This window comes from Gobio gobio, assembly GCF_949357685.1.
Source record: "Gobio gobio genome assembly, chromosome: 13".
Classification (NCBI taxonomy): Eukaryota; Metazoa; Chordata; class Actinopteri; order Cypriniformes; family Gobionidae; genus Gobio; species Gobio gobio.
In genome coordinates, this window is record NC_137106.1 from 26466441 (window position 1) to 26484474 (window position 18034).

Sequence of the window (18034 nt, forward strand, 5' to 3'; positions counted from 1 at the left end):
CACACACAAAAAAGGCAACTATTTTGTATTCTAGATATAACTATGGGAATGTGAATGGCAACACATTTAGACACACAAGTCAAGCCTTGAGCAAGGCCTAATTGAATTTGTCTTGGAACGGCATTTAATAGTTTCTAGTTGAGTTTGAACCCTCCATTCAGACCAGCACAACACAAACCAACTAGACAAATATATGGTTCCAAGCATGGTTGCTGGGAAAACAGGGCCATGATTGTTTACCAGCTAAACCAGGACTAGTAACCAGCATAAACCATCCTGACCTGAACCAACCCCTTGCAGCAAGAATATTCAAGCTGGTCTTTTCAGGGAGTAAAACTAGTTACACCCCACAAACACAGAACATAACACCCTACAAAGAGCAGACCACACACATAAAATGAAAAGGCGTAAAATGTTTAAGTCTGCTCTTGAACAGGTGAAAAGCAATGATCTGTGTAAGTGCTTATAAACACACACCATCACATATCCTAAACAGCGGAAGCAGATATGTGGTGAGAACATCAACTGGAGGAAGATGTGTTTAAGCTTTTCCACATGTCTCTCTTCTTCTCTTCATCCTCTGTACCAGCGATGGGCACTCAAATTAGTGACGCATTTTATTGGACTTCAGTCTTGACCTGGAGTGACTTTAGACTTGATTTGACAAAAAGGACTTGGGAATATTTCAAAAACAACAAGTCTTTTATCCTTAACTACTGATATCATAAAGAATTTTTTTATTTGTATGGTTTTATAATATCTGACTCGCTTATTTCTGTGGTAGATCAGACCAGTGTCATTGAATTCGATTTCCGAATGTCTGTGTATTGCGTGTAAACTCCAAAATATGACTTTCAGATGAAAGACTTGTGAACATCTCTGACTGTCACAGTAACAAATGAGCGGTGCCAGAGGTAATTCGGCATCTTGTCTATCAGCTTCCAAAGTTTGTAACTCCTTGTCTGTGTATTCTGGCTCAAAACGATATGGTTCTGGATTTTGGTTTGATACAAAGTAAAAATCCTCTGACAATTCCTCAAAGTCAGCCATGCAACAGTCACGTTCGCTACTATCTTCCTAGTCACGTTGGTTTTGTTGACAGACGTAACAGCGGGGCTTCTCCGGTCCTGCGAGCAAATCACTCCGCCCTCCGCAGAAGTAGAGCAGTGCTGCGCCTTCTGAGAATATAGTTGTGGCGAACAGCGAGGCAGAGGGACCGTGAGGGCGGGACGAGGTGGCGCTCATCAGGGAGGATGAGCGCCAGCTGCGCGCCGCAGCGATCTCGGCCCTCGCGGAGGAGTGAGGGACTATAAAGGAGGAGCGACGACAGTGAGGGACGAGAGAGGACCAGGCCTGGACGTTTTTGTTATGTGCACGCTGCAGTCGTCCGCGAGGGGCTGCAGCCTTTTTGTTTTCATTTTGTGTTTGTGTGTGTGTAGGCGGCAGTCGACCGTGAGGGGCTGTCGCCGCCATTTTATTTTGTGTTTATGTTTTATTAAATACTTTGATTGTTCGCCGGTTCCCGCCTCCTTCTTCCCGTACAAACAACTTTTACTACAATAGTCCCCAGTGTGTATAAGTTTATAAGATGGCTGTGTCTCATGTAACTTTGTTATTTGTACACACTGTGACTATACACATCACAACATGTAAATAGGAAAACGTTGGTGTAATTTTGTCACTTATTGAGCAGTAGGCTAGCTGGAGCCATATACCTCCAGTCTTTGTGCTAAGCTAGGTTAACGGTGGGTGCGTCAGACAGAGTTATGGCACGCATTGAGATGAGAATGGTATATATGGACTTATCTAACTCTGGGGAATATAGTTAATAAGCCAAAGTCCCAAAAAGTTGACGTGTTCCTTTAACTGCAGGTACCTGCTTTTCATTCAGAATAATCCAAATTTATAACCAATGAGGGAATGAGCAAATTTAATGTATGAGAATTTTACGTGAGAACCTTTTCTGCCCAACTAAGTAAGAACACTTACTTACTACAATTACACAATTACTAATGAATGCGGTGATGCTGGGTGTTTGGCTGATTGTTTGGGCGTTGACTAAGCAAGCACTATTACTAATAAAGCCAAGAGCATTTATCATTTTAAAGCCAGCACTCATGGACTTCCTAATAAGCTGCATTACCAGACCTGGTGTGGAAAGAGCTGTGGGTTTCCTGCACATGTAGACAGGAAAACTGAATTGTGTGTGCGTGTGTGTGTGAGGGAGGCCAGCTGGCTTATTCTAATCTCCTCCAAGAGGACTGTACTACACCATGACTGTCTCTCATGTTCTTATGCCAGCGGGCATCTCATAGCTCTTCATCAACAGGTGCACGATCTGGCGGCCACAGTGACAGGGAGGACATGGGTATCTTTTATTGTCTCTCCCATTGCTCCCGGGTGTCTCGTCTGACAGGTGTCTGGACAGGTCTACCGCACTAAACCCGAGGTGCTCCATGAATCCAGACTCTGGTTCACTGCCAGGCTGCATTACAGCTTGAAACCAAACAGCACAAGAAACCTAACCAGCCCAGCACCTGTGGAACACTGCAACAGTTCAAACACATACACACAAACACATCACACCACACCAACCCTCTCTAAATACATACACACACATACTCGAGCCAAACCACACCACACACACACACACACACACACACTCTTTCTAAATGCCTAACCACACACCCAGAGACACACAATCTGTAAATACATTTAAACCTACACACCAACACCAACTATGAACACACGGTTCCTCCCTAAAACACCAGACCTACTTAAAATGCTTATAGACACGCACACACGAATGAGGACAACATTTATAAAAATATCAATCCGTAAGACACTTAGAACTCTGACGTAAAGCCCAAGAGCCCAGAACCGCAGCTGAGACAGACAGCGTAAGACTATCCCTGACGAGAACCCTCCCTGAAGGACTGACTGGCCACTTTCAGCACCACATAACGCACATGTGTAAATGTACACAGCACATTTGATGTATGCATGTAAAATACAGCACTCTCTTACACTTGTTATTGAATGTTCAGCAGACGGTGACATAAATCTGTGAATACATGTGCGGCGTAATGTAAATCATCTTAAGGAAAGCATTGGGTTTGTGCCCAGATGTGCTCAGTGGCCCAGACTATTTTTTTTTCTCCTTTTGTTTAGCTGAGAGAGCTGAGCACTGTTCAGGTTATAATTGTCTTCCTGCTCAAATGTGGACCACCAAAAGGGATGGAGATGGATGATAGAGTGCAAAGCACTCTTCAGTGTACAACATATTAAAAAAAGAATCTACTAGTGTGTTGACCGAAATGAACAGTTGACTATTCAGTCTTGAAGGGATAGCTCACCTAAAAATGAAAGATCTGTAATTGTTTACTCATCCTCATGTCATTCCAAATATGTATGACTTTCTTTATATTATGGCACACAAAAGAAGTAAAGTTTTTTTTTTTTGGGCCATACAATGGAAGTCAATAGCCACGTTTCCACTGTTGGACCAGTGCAAGCCAGGGCTTTCAGCAGGCCGGACTGGGCTAATAGCCTCAGACCTGTAGCACAGAGCACAAAACTACACTGCGCTTCAGAGGCTCCGCAACGCTTCACACTAAAACCCGCCCGTAACATGCCTCTCTGGAACAACTTCACACAAACCCATCATTTCATCAACTAATGGAAGTTTTATCATAAAACTAATCACTAGAAACTAGCGAGATCGCACAACCAACATGATAAAAGTGGCCATTTGTTGGCATTTGTGTTGTTTCCTTAAAGATTTAAAACCCAAGTATCAATGTTTTACCACAGTTTTACAATAATTAAGTGATACATTTATCAAAATGAATTCATTTGTGTCGAGATTAGTCACACAGAATGATATAAAGTGTTATTTACCATTATTTTACAAAAGAAAGAGGACACGCGTACTCTTTCTGTTTGTTTTTAGTCACAGGACAGTAGCCTATTACATCACAACGGAGTTGCTTTATTTTGTGACATGAATAAATATGGATATCATACAGTCAAGAGACGAGACCTACTGACAAATAAAATAGCCTATTTGTCTGATTTCTTCAAGCAGTCGTATTTTCCATGTTTACTATGGTAATGGTTAGCGCAAATAGTCTTTTGCATCACTACTTCTGCCTTATACAGTGATCAGAATCCACATCAGATCACAAACAGAAGTTATTTCAAACACTTGCTGTTTTGAGCTAAAATGATTTTAAAAGTCTTTAACGCTGTTAGCTGGTAGCTTTATGAAATCATCTGTGGCGCTACTGTCTCCAGACTCGGATAAACTTCGCCTTTGTTCGTAACCACTCCTCAGGGCCGAGTTGGCCCGCTTTGAAACAAGGTACTCGGCAGGCCAAATAACCCTGGACGTTGGCCCCAATTTTTGATGAATAGGAAGTTCAAAAGAACAGCATTTATTTGAAATAGAAATCTTTTGTAATATTACAAATGTCTTTAGTGTCACCTTTGATCAATTGAAAGTGTCCTTGCTGAATAAAAGTGTTAATTAAAAATATTAATCACCCCAATATTCTGAAAAGTATTGTAGATCCATTTTATGATTTTAATGGTACTTTAAAATGGTCAGTGGGAAAATGTCTAATATAATTTAAAAAAAATTAAACCCATAATCTATGTATTTTCATTCCGAATGTGTCTAGAGCTCTCACATGTCTAATCAAACCATTGTTCTTTGCCTAAAACAGCAAAGTTTAAAGTGATGCAGCAATATTAACAAAAACAAAAAAACTCTACAAGGCCCTGTGAGAATTGAGTTTAATATGTTAGTATGAAACTACTTTAGTATTTAGTTTTTGAAATGAGGTTTGCAGGCGAGCAGTTAACTGAACAGACTGTGTGGTCTGCAATCAAATATCTCAATAAAAAACCACAACAAAAGATCAACGGGATCTTTTATAGCCTTCACACATCACTAAAGCAGGCCAGTAAGAGAAAAAGTTTACTTTAGAACAAAGCCAGACCATTTAGGTATAGTGATCCCAGCTGATTTCCGCCCACAGTGTCTCTTCTGGTAGACAGGTTAGAGCAGCAGGGCATCTTTTTACATGTGCCGTCTCTGATGAAGAGGAACCTGTCTGAGACTGGAACTGAACCCCTTCACTTCTGGATTCAGAATGCGCTCAAAAGAGCCAGTCAGCACTCCTTGCTGCTCCTGTGGCAATAAAGCCACATATTTTGCTTTAAAAAAATCACTAATGTTTATTTGCCCTAAGATTATTCTGCGCACAGGGAGCAGGAGTATAATGAGCTGTTTATATAGAATTTTTACGACACTGGGCAGAGATTCAGAGTAAATCCTGGTAATATGAATTGTAATTATGGTTTTTGGAGCATAGTGGTTGGACACGTGATGCGGCTCTGCTCACTTCTTCCAACGCGTCTATTGAAGCCCAGCAGTATAATAACTTGGAATGTCAATATTTTTAAAATACATATTTTTAAAATCAAATAGCACTCATGAAGAAATATATATATATATATATATATATATATATATATATATATATATATATATATACACATGTACACATATTTTATTTTTAAAACATATACTCTACTCTACCATTTAAAAGTTTGGGGTCTCTTATGCTCACCAAGACTGCATTTAAAAAAAAAATTATAGTAAAAACAATAATATTGTCAATAACGGTTTTCTATTTGAACTAAATTTAAAATGTAATGTCTTCCTGTGATGAAAAGTTACATTTTCATCAGCCACTACTCCAGTCTTCAGTGTGACATGATCAAGCAGCAAACTTCCGGTCTCTCTCTTGAATCCAACACGGAAGTGACTTAAACTGCAATTAATCGACTAGCTGCTAGAGACAGGCTCCAAAAGGGAGTTAATCCCATAGACCACTCAAGTTAAAAAGTCCAACTTTACAGCAGAAAAAAGGTTTTGGTCTATATAGCTAATTTTGCCCTTCATGACAACTATGAGGGGGGTGAATTGTTTTATAACTCATCCGTTTAAATTATATTAAGCCTTAAAGTTCTGCATAATTAAGGGAATGGCCACTTGAGTGACATGTGGATTGCCGCTGCTGTCACAACTAGCCGTTTGTCTGCTGTCTGTTAGTCCACCCATGTCCCGCCTCTTTGCCCATTTTGTGTTATCCGGGAGTGACGCGCTGCCAAGATGGCGACGGCAGGCTCTGCCCACTTTGGGCTTCAAAAATGCTCTTCAGAAACCTACGGGTGACGTCACTGACACTACGTCCTTTGTTTTATACAGTCTATGGACATGATCCTTCAGAAATTATTCTAATATGCTCATTTGCTGCTCAAGAAACATTTCGGTGGCACTTTATTTTATGGTGATGTAGTTACATTGTACTTACTCAAATAATTACGGCGTAATATTAAAGGGGACCTATTATAACCCTTTTTACAAGATGTAATATAAGTCTCAGGTGTCCCCAGAATGTATCTGTGAAGTTTCAGCTCAAAATACCCTGCAGATCATTTATTATACCATGTTGTAAATGCCCATTTTTGAGTGAGCGGAAAAACATACTGTTTTCATGCATGTATCTTTAAATGCAAATGAGATGCTGCTCCCCACCCTGCTTTACAGAAGAGGGCGGAGCCTGTACAGCTCGTGCCTCGGATACTCTGATTGATTTTGGTTTTGATTTTCTCTATCTCGATCACGCGACATTAATACTTCATCATCATGAAATCTGCATATGTTTTTTAAAGCCATATCAGTCTAAACATGCTGATACATGCTACATGATACATGCTTTTCTGAGCGCACACATCCAAACCACACGGACAGAAAGCTGGATGTCATTAACTCTTTCCCTGCCAAACACAGAATTTTCTGGGTTTCCACTAGGGGTGGTGAAAAAAATCGATTATCGATTAATTCGCGAGTATGTTATGGACGAGTATGAATCGATAATTAAATTTTCAAAAATCTATTTTTTTATTTATCTAAACCTGACACTACCACGTGTGTGTGTGTGTGTGTTCATTAGATGAATGTAAATCTGTCGTTAATGCTGAGATGATTCTGAGGGAACACTCTACAAAATCCTCCCGCCTCGCCTCCTCTGGAGCTCAGGCACATTAGCATTAGCGCGTTAGCACGGCTCAGATTCGCGCACAAACACCGAATAAACGCCTTCAATCCGCAGATTTATGAGCGCGTCAGATGAACGAGCGCGACACACATCGACGCGCACATTCGCGGGAATAAAGGCGATCCTGAGGACGCGATGAGCGGATCACACACACACACACACAGCCGGACTGATGCTGGAAACACACACAACGCCACTCTAAAGCAGCACAGATGTCTGATAACGGGATGGACAGGCCCGTCTGATCTCCCCGGGCTCGAGTCCCGCGCTCCGTTCAATAAAAGAGTTAAGTAATTCAGTAGCTGACTTTTTTTTTATACTGCACTCACTTTGTAGTGTATTTTCGTTTACTGTTGTGAAATGGAAAATCAATAATCGCTAATCGAGAATCGTTAATAATCGAAAATCGACTGTAATCGAATCGGGACTTCAATAATCGTAATCGAATCGAATCGGGAAATCAGACAGATTAACCACCCCTAGTTTCCACTGCTATACGCTAGGGGACACTATTACGCATCTTCTGAATGAGTACAAAATCTCCTGATCAAAACACAGGCGAAGAAGGCGCAAAAAAAACAAGCAATCGTATGTAAGCAGATGCATATGTAAAATAACGCGATCATCAACATTACACAGCATATAAATCAAAACTGCGCCGTAATATTACTCAAAACAGGACTGTACAAGCATTAGGGGTGTTGATGGACACGATCTAGTCGATCTGTGTTTTGATCATCACTCTGAATCTGATTTGGATGTAGTCTTCGACAAAAACCTGATTTTCTCAGCTTTTTGTTCATAATGTTGCTTTTTTTATGAAACTTACCCATAATTCAAGTATTGATAAAAAAGGAATGCATGTTTTGTTAAATTTTTTGGTTTAAAAGCAGAGGGTCTGCTCTTTCTTGTGATATATTCCATTCTCAGATATTCATACAACAAAATATTCTATGAGTCATTACATTTTTGTGAAAATTATAAAAAATGCTGGCGCTGCCTGGCAACTTTAAAAAAAAAAACTCTTTCACGTCTTATTGCGCTTAAACTGTCAAATACACAAAAGGTTATGTCAAAAACACACAAAGTTCACATGGTGGTTGTGTACTGTACACGCACTGCCAACACACATTTATGGTCAAACATTGTGTAAAAGTGAATTTTGCATAATAGGTCTCCTTTAATTAACTACATGTACTTACTTTAGAGTTATGGTTAGGTTTAGTAATTTGTAATTATGCATAATTTACTGTTATTAGTAAATACATGTAGTAACGTGTAACAACATCACCTTAAAATAAATTGTTACCAACATTTCTAATTGGCAATAAAAAGTTTTACATTATATTTAACTGAAATAATAAGCAGCACAACAATTCTCAGCAATAAATTATTGCTGAAAACAGTTGTGCTGCTTAATATTTTTGTGGAAACCATGATACAATTTTTTAAGGACTCTTTGATGAATAGAAAGTTCAAAGGAACAGCATTTATTTTTTGTAACAATATAAACGTTTTTGTTAAAATTGTCTCCTTGCTGAATAAATGTGTTTTTAAATGTATGTATCTTATTGACTCTAACTTTTGAACTGTAATGTATACATATTGACCATAATAATAAACAATTTTATATTTGCTCTTAGTTGGCAACTTGTACTGCATTCACAGTCCACTAAATTGGAATAGCCAAGAATGTAATTTGTAAATGGAGAAAGCACTACAATATATTGTATAACTGAGCTAAATGAATAAATAAATATGAAGATAAATGAATTTGTTTTTGTTTTCAAATTTCACTTTGGATGAACATTTAACGTGAATTCTATACGTACGAATCATCCAGCTACTAGTGAAGTCCACAGCTGCATCAGAGAAAAGATGAGAGTGCGAGGGGGATGTCAAAGAGGGAGAGAGACAGAAAGTTATAAACATAAGCTCCGATTCCAGTCTCAACAAAATAGCTGGCGCGACCTCGCACACTGGCAGACGTGCTGTAATTAAAATCGAAAAAAAAAAAAAATTACTCTCTCTTACTCTCTCTCTCTCCTCACAATCAAAACTGAGATACATAGGTTTGACCTCCCGTGATCTCCAGATGTTGCTTATTTTCACATAAACAACTTCATTCTTTACATGTCCATTTCTCTCTCCATCTCCTCCTTCACTCTGTCATCTATTTCTCTCTCTTTCTATCTCTCTCTCTCTCTCTCTCCCTTTACCATTCTGCCCATCCTCCTTCTTTCATAATATCAGTACTCTGACCATCTCAGTTTTCCATTTCCTTCTCCCACTTTTTTGACCACTTTGTCTATTCTTTTCCTTTCCGCTCTTATCCTCTTGTTATTCCTAGAATCTGGCTGAATCCGCTGCGGTTCCTCCCTCGTGCTCGGCGAGACGCTGCTCAGCTCTCTTTGAATGAACCCAGTGACCCTCATCAGGATGCTCTCTTCAATATCATCTGCAGAATGATACATACATTTTTGTTTCCTAAACACCAGCAGAGTCAAATGTATCACTCATGCGCAACACTTGCGGTGCGTCTCAATCAGCTCCCTAGCTTCCGAGGTTGTGAATCAGCATATCGCGTACAAGAATTCAGGCACTGGTAATGACAGTAAGGACCCTGACTCACTACAGGACACTGATGACAACATCACTACTGGTATTTATGAATATAAGCAGAACTGATTTTCTGACATCATTTTTTTTTATGTTAAAGTACATTATGATAAATACTTTGGTTGTTACATCTACATGCAACATTTCAGCCGTGAATAAATTATGAATGTTAGCTAGATTATGTTCATTACCTGTCTAGTGATGCATGTTTATGCTGAAATATAATGGTTTGTATTTTAAAAAACATCTATTGCATGTCATTATGTGATAATGTAAATAAAACATAAATATAATTATGAATCTGCTGGGTTCCAGATTAATAAAATTACACGAGAGCCACTAGCTACAACAATGAAACATTTATAGTACAAGCTAAATTACATTATTGCTCATTATAAAAGTAAAAATAACATCAAAATGGAGCATTCCTTTTTTCATGGAATTTTGCAGTAATTATTATAAATGATGCATCTCTTCTCTGATGACATGTTTATCGGCATGAGGGCGGGACAACCTGTCATTCACATGAGATCACAGCAACAGAAAACCACAATGATACAACAATCCAAACAATTCCCGATGGAAAAAATCAAGTCCCGGTCTACATTTTTCTTGTTCAGCAAGACAGTTCACACTTATCCACAGAGCACAGAGGAGGGTGACTGACACTTCAAAGTCCTACCAGACATGAGAGAAGCAGCAACTCCAGACCTCAGTGATTGACAGGAGTTACAGAGCCAGGTGTGTGTGTTAACAGCACTGCTCTATTATGGGTGGATTTTTATATCTGGAGGCTAATGGTAACGTCATGCTATGGTGGAGTCAGCATGTGCTCCTCACAGAGCCGATTACGTATACTCTAAGAAAAGTCCCTAAAAATACAGCCCAATGTACTGTAATATGAAGGAATTTTTCGTGTTTATTTTTTTTACCTGTATTTTGAATTACGCATTGCTTTAGGGTTGATTTTTTTTCTTACAGTGTAGAGTGCACATACAGTATTGCTGCGTCCCAATTCGCCTACTTATACTACGACCTAAAAGTATGTATTTTTTTTGTGAAGAAAAAGTAGTACATACTTTTGAGTGTGTAGCAGACGAGTAGGCAAGCTTTGGTGCGTACTACTTCTTCATCTTTAACGGACAGCTCTGTCGCTTAGTTATATGCATCCTGTCACAGCTTTAACTGCCCTGTCAATCATCTCGTCACAGTTGAAATCTTCCAAATTCAATTTAATTTAATTTCCTACCGTATCAGAGATAAATGTAGTAGCACGTTGATCTGCCATTTGGGGGTCTTTCATGTGGAGACTCTCCTCATGTGTTTGCAATCTGAATATAATAATGCATTTAAAAGTTAATGACCAAACCTATCATTACATAAGTTAGCAATGCTGTTGTAGATGAAATATAATGTGGTTAATATTAAATAAATATATTTTCGTCTAGTTAGATACTGATAATTATTAAATCACTCAAATCCCTTTATCTAAAGCTCTCTACTTGACCGTCGGACTCGTACATCCGTCATGTTTGTAGTTTTTTTTTTTTTTTTAGTTTGTAGTTCTAATCGAATCCTCGTCCAACTCGCAATGGGTTGTATTTTATATTAGCCATCAGAGTGTGCACGGATCTGCACTGGATTCTAACCGGAAATAGTAGACCATCCGGGTATCATATTTTCGAATACTATTTAGGATGGATAGTTTGCGAATTGGGACTGTATGTATGTGTAAATAAGCTGCAAGCTTGACTGGAAACGGGGACAAGCCTGTGCTTGCTGGGAACAGGTAAAAGAGTGAAGGAAGAACATACAGTATATATCTATATACCCGTACAGCCATACATTTACACACACACACACATATATATATATACATATATATATATATATATATATATATATATATATATATATATATATATATATATATATATATATATATATATATATATATATATATATATATATATTAACTATTATTAACTTTTAATCTTATTTTAGACTAAAAATTGATTTGATTAGTTTTGAACAATACACTAAACTGACTGTCAATTCAAACTTATGGGTATTTACAGTATAAGGAAAAATGTCTCATACTCACCTAATGGTCACCTAAACTGGCAACAAAGGATTCATGAGTTTACTTGAGATCTTGAAAAGTCAACACAGAAAAATCCTCAGAGCACAAACGCTACATGACTTCATCATAACCTCCAACATTAAACACCTCAAATCACTTTAGTTAAACAATAGGATCAGAGTAAACACAATGTGCCACACAGCTCGAGCACAATGCTCGGCATTGATCCAGGCTCGGAAAATAAAGCGTCAACACAAAACACTCTATTATATCTCGCCTAAAGTGCCTAGGGGCCAGTCTCGCTCTTTTCCATGACCAGCAACTTTCCTGCAGATGGATCAGGTTTTCTAGACACACATAGACAAACTCACTCAACTATAAATTTAAAGCGCTTTCTCACTATATATAAGATCAATACACGATCTCTGCAAATTCAACTCTATAAAGTCTATAAATTCAAAATTATGGTAGCAGAGAGATGTTTTCAGTAAAACTTGTGCACACTGAACCCACTTCACACCTGTAAAACAATGCCACATGAAACCGGTTTGTAAATAATACCTTACAATATTGTAGTGTTACAGAGTTCACTCAATCGTCAAAGATTTATGAATCCTTGGTCAAATGTTTTTACATTTATACATTCCTAGATGCTTGTCCATAGTTAGGCAAAACAAGTAGGTTCCCCAAATGTTTGAATAACCATTTCACTGACCTGTTTCTGCGGTGATGACACCCAACCACAGCTTTACTACACTTAACTACACTAAACCCACACTGATGAGTCACAGCTGCCTGTCACACTCACACCAACAAATCATTCAATCGGCGCTTCAATAAACCTTTCACTCCAACTGTCTTGTGGATTTGGATGGAAATGCGGGCTAATAACTGTCACATGTTGACAGTTACAAATATCATATTTGAATGTTAAATGTTTCTGTGCGGAAAATATACAAATCTTTGCTGCCATGAATTACCCTGGCAACCCCGAGACGCCATCTAAGGCCTTGTTTACACCTGGTATTAAGATGTGTTTAGGTCGATCGGATCACAAGGGAGGGAGACACATACCTATTTACACCTGGTGTTTTAATCCGTCTCTATTGTCAACTTTCAACCACTTCTGTCCTGATTTCTTTGAGGGGAGGGTCAATGGGAAAGTAAATTAATGGGTTATTTCAGATCTTTCAATCGGATGGACAAAATAAGTTCGCAAAATTTACATATGACCGCACTGCAGACAACAGAAAAACATACGGATAGCATCAGCTTTCGTTTCTGCTCTGATAGCCGCAAGACCCCGCCAAACAATGTGAGTGCATGTTAGAAATCAGGAATGGAGACATTGTCCTTGGTATATTTTTCCTCTTCAAACAAAACTTGGGTCTTCTGCTGACTAATTTTAAATTCTTGTCTAGCTAGTGCGCTTCCCATAATGTTTACTCATTAAGTTAGTAGGCGGAGGAGAGTAGGCAGTCATTTGCTGCTGTTGGAACGCATTCGACCACGAGGGTTTACACTACGAAAGCAATCCAGTCTAATGTATTTTATACTACATCTGGAAGTGGTAGAAAGTGGACAAGCTCAAAACGTTAGAACCCATTTACACATGCATTTAGCGTCGTCCACTTGTGATCCGATCGATAGAACCAACATGGCAACAGTAGATCACTAGTTTTCAAAACTGTAATGAGATGGGACGGCAGGATTTTGATACTTTGGTATCATACAAATAAAATATTAAATAAATAAAATAAAATAATAAAATAAAAAATAAATTAAATTAAATGAAATTAAATGAAATAAAATAATTAAAATTTAATTTAATTTAATAAAACAATTTAATTAAATGATTACTGGCTTATCAATACTCTTTACTGATATTCAAACTTTTTCAGTACATAATCGGTTCTCAATTATCAGGTTAACTATTAAATATCTGGTATAATTCTGTAAAAATGTCACCCAACAATGCCATTACTGTACACCATTGTGTGTTCAACCGAAAAATAAAATAAAATAAATAAATAAAAAAATCCACCCAAGGGCTGTCTGTCTGACTGACTGGTGACTGTTGGTTGCCATAAAGCCTGTGTATTTCTTGCTCAAAACAACTGTCTTGACAAAATATTAACATAAACACAAAATGTTATGTAAATTCTGGTATCCTGACAACCCTACCAACACTTGTCTTTTTGGCTTTCGTAACCTAAATATTATATTAAAAATATAATGAAATACTGATTACCTGTACTGAAAATATTTAAAATAAACTAAATATCTAAAATGCAGGAAATTCCTCTCAAATGTTGAGCAAGAAGTTTGTCTGCAGCTGAGAGGAAGGGGAGTTCTGGAGAGAGGCCTACCTCCTTCCTGCACACAATAAACCCTGTGGAAACCCACAGAAGCTTTCGAGGACAGGTCTGGTTGCAATTACCAAGTAGAAACGTCCAAACTCTGACTGAAAATGCACGTCAGTCCCAGCACATAAACTGCTTTCATTAATATTTTAAGTACAATTCATCAATATCCTGCCCTGCCGCAGTATTACAGCTTTTCCCGGAACCAACATGGGGGCAAATTCCGTGGCTTTCCCCCACATCTCGAGATTTTGACTCAGCGTCTGCAGTCAGTCTGATTTGCTCTGATAGAAAGGAAGAAAGAAAGCTGTGCCACATGTCCAATATGATAGTGAACTTTACAGCTGTCTAAAGCCGTGGCAGTCAAATCAAACCCAGAGCCAGACCCCCAAAACCCAACCCTACTCAAAAACAAAGGTAAAGAGTCCGCAGGGGGCTTTTCACGGTAAAGGAATCTCATAAAAAATTGTGTTTTGAGGGCAAACAAAAAATTAAAGGAGAAAACTAGGCTGACATCAGGAGTTCAGGAGTCACGATTTGGTGAGATCCCAAGTGTAAGTCATGTAAAAAGATTTCAGTGAGTCAGAATTAAAAACAGTAGGTATTTCTGTAAAACAGACCCAGGCTGAGAGGCAGAGTAGTAGGGGGCATGAAATGGGCAGAGACCGTTAACATCTGCAGGTCTGATGTCTGGAATTAATATTGAGCTATGGAGTTCATTCCAAAATAATAAAATGACAAAAAGCCTGAGGAATCTAAAAAGTCCAAGGTACCTTCCTCGCACACATTTGCTGTGTGCAGTACTATGCTAAACTAAAACGCATACCCTTAAATCACAGTCTCATTATTGGTTTATCAATATTCTATACCGATATTCACACATTAATCGGTTCTCAAATATAGCAAGTCTTTTTAATAGCACCCAACAATGCCATTACGCCACTGTGCATTCAACATTATTTGACTATTCAATGCAATATAAGTTTCTTTTTGATTGTGTCAAAAAGCAGAAACAGAACAATAAATGAAAACCATGTACTGTATATCAGTTTTTGGACACTTAATAACCAGTACCAACATTGGTTCTAAATAATAACTGTTTATAAAATAAATAATAACGGTTGATTTCTAACTATGTCCAGTTCACAAAAAACTGTGGTTGGACTTTATTTAATATCAATAAGATGGGTTTTCCTGCCCAAGTGGCTTTTCTAAGCCGAAATCATTTACAACGTGGACCAAGCTTTATGCTGAAATCAAAAATCTGTCAGTGAAAATTTTCTAAGAAATTCTGTACTGTCCTTTTATTAATAAATATAAACAATTAGGAATGTTTTGGCCTGTTTGAGATGCATTTGTTGACCTAAATAACCAAATTCCCTTAAATCATAATGCCAGACAACCATCACGACTGAAAATTCATCATGAACCATGACAGCCTTACAACAGCAGGAGGCTATAAATGACTAAATCTAGCCATCATACTCACTGTGGTTGATAAGGAATGGGTCCATTAGGTGACGGCTTCATGGACAGAGTCAGATGTCCCCCGTTGGAGCCTGGCAACGGTAACGGCACTTGACCTTGGCCTTGTGGGAAGATCTGCTGAGGAATGGGGCGCTGGGGAATTACATTATGACCGTTGGTGTATCCATTCGTATGACCTCCGTTTGGAAGTCCACTATTGGTGTTTCCATTTAGTGGTCCGGTTGGATGAGAGGATGGGGGGAGAGTGGTCTGTTCACAGGACTTGCCTTTAGAGCCTGGCTTACACACACACATGTGGGGCCGCAAGCACATCCCTCCATTTTTGCATGGGGGAGTACAGTTAGCTGTAAAAAAAAGAAAAGAAAATTAATTACAATCATAATACAATAAATATAATATTATAAATTCCATATATATTGCAATTAGCATTCAAGATGTCCACAAGCATGTTTAAAAAGGGGCTTGCCCAAAACTTTTCTAAGAAACCTCGTAAGAAACCAAGTTTAAAGAAAAGAGTCTCCCAAGGCTGGTCTGGTTATGTATATACAAGTTGTATAAATGAATATTTTCTGTCGGCATGCTGTTGAGTAAGACAAATAATAATCTGTTGTATGATTAAAAGCTATACAAAGCAAAACAAAAAGCAAAGCAAAACAGAACAATACATGAAACAAAAATGCAGAACGGAAAAGGTCTGGCAGGGTGAAATGGAAGGGTCTAAGGGGAAAGCAGTTAACAGACTTCAATTATACATGCAATTATTTGTCAATGCTTTTGAGTTCTCTCGCAAATGTGTTGCGTTCCCCCAAGAAACTTTGTGTTCGCTCGCAAAACATTTGCGGTCCCCCTGGAAACTTTGCGTTCGCTTGCAAAGAGCTCAAAAGGTTTTGCGAGCCTAAGCAAAGTTACTCAAGGGAACGCAAAAGAAACCGCATCTCATATTTTTTTCAATCACCATGTCCTTTTAGGCGCTCCGTAGTGTAGTTTATCTATTTATTTTAGATTTTTTTAAAATAAAACTATCTGTGGTAATCAACAACATGCCATGCTACCTATACAAATATATTCCTGTAATATTTTCAGCATAAATTAATACTTTAGAGACTCTATAAGTTATTAGTTTTTGTACACAAAATGTCTCAAAAAAGTTCATCATTTTCTGAGGAACAAAATCTATAAAAGAAAATGAAGGGCAGAATTGTTTTCTGCACATATCATGAGAGAAAGAAAGAGCAAAAGATAGACTGGCAGAGAAAGAGCAAGAGAGGGAAAATTAGTGGATAACCGGGTGTTGACTTGTGGTCTGTAATTACATCATTGGGGAGAAGGAAAAAAGCTGTCATTCAACTACAAAGAGCCTAGCGGCCTCTATGGCTAATGAACACAGACACTTACACCGTGTCTACACCGGAGGAGCTGTCTAACTGGATGCGACAAAGCGACCATTGCAAAGCATTTGTCCATCATGTCAGAACGTCATAAATAGAACAAGGCTTCAGTTTACTGTCTGGGATTTTTCGTGTCGCGTCACGCCGCATCCAGTGTAGACAACATCACTGATTATAGTGGGCTATAGTGTCTTTTGTCGTGTCGCATCGCGCCGCTCGCGTCTGGTGTAGACATGGTGTTACATACACACACACACTTACAAAATCAGAGCAGCTTGCTGCTCATCAGTACATTTACAGTTAGTCACATTAAGTGATCACACAGTGCGCAGAAGTCACCAACTTTCTACTGAGTCAATAGCTACAGACCTCCAAACTTCATGTGGCCTTCAGATTAGCTCAAGAACAAGTGCATAGAGAGCTTCATGGAATGGGTTTCCATGGCCGAGCAGCTGCATCCAAGTCTTACATCATCAAGTGTAATGCAAAGCATCGGATGCAGTGGTGTAAAGCACGCCACTATTGGACTCTAGAGCAGTGGAGACGTGTTCTCTGGAGTGTCCAAACACGCTTTTCTGTCTGGCAATCCGATGGATGAGTCTGGGTTTGGCGGTTGCCAGGAGAACAGTACTTGCCTGACTGCATTGTACCATGTGTAAAGTTTGGTGGAGGGGGGATTATGGTTTGGGGGTGTTTTTCAGGGGTTGGGCTTGGCTCCATAGTTCAAGTGAAAGAAACTTTCAGCATACCAAGACATTTTGGACAATTTCATGCTCCCAACTTTGTGAGGACAGTTTGGGGATGGCCCCTTCCTGTTCCAAAATGACTGCGCACCAGTGCACAAAGCAAGGTCCATAAAGACATGGATGAGCGAGTTTGGTGCGGAGGAACTTGACTGGCTTGCACAGAGTCCTGATCTCAACCCAACAGAACACCTTTGGGATGAATTAGAGCGGAGACTGC

General features: G+C 38.8%; 1 protein-coding gene across 8 annotated transcripts in view; it reads right to left on the minus strand.

Moving 5' to 3' along the window:
- Window positions 1-18034, minus strand: part of ltbp1 (latent transforming growth factor beta binding protein 1) — a 101134-nt gene that overhangs the window by 68610 nt on the left and 14490 nt on the right. For all 8 annotated transcript variants that reach the window (XM_079833436.1, XM_079833443.1, XM_079833440.1 and 5 more), the window contains exon 3: window positions 15685-16027. In XM_079833436.1, the coding sequence (XP_079689562.1) occupies window positions 15685-16027 (343 nt within the window). The remainder of the gene's footprint in view (window positions 1-15684; window positions 16028-18034) is intronic.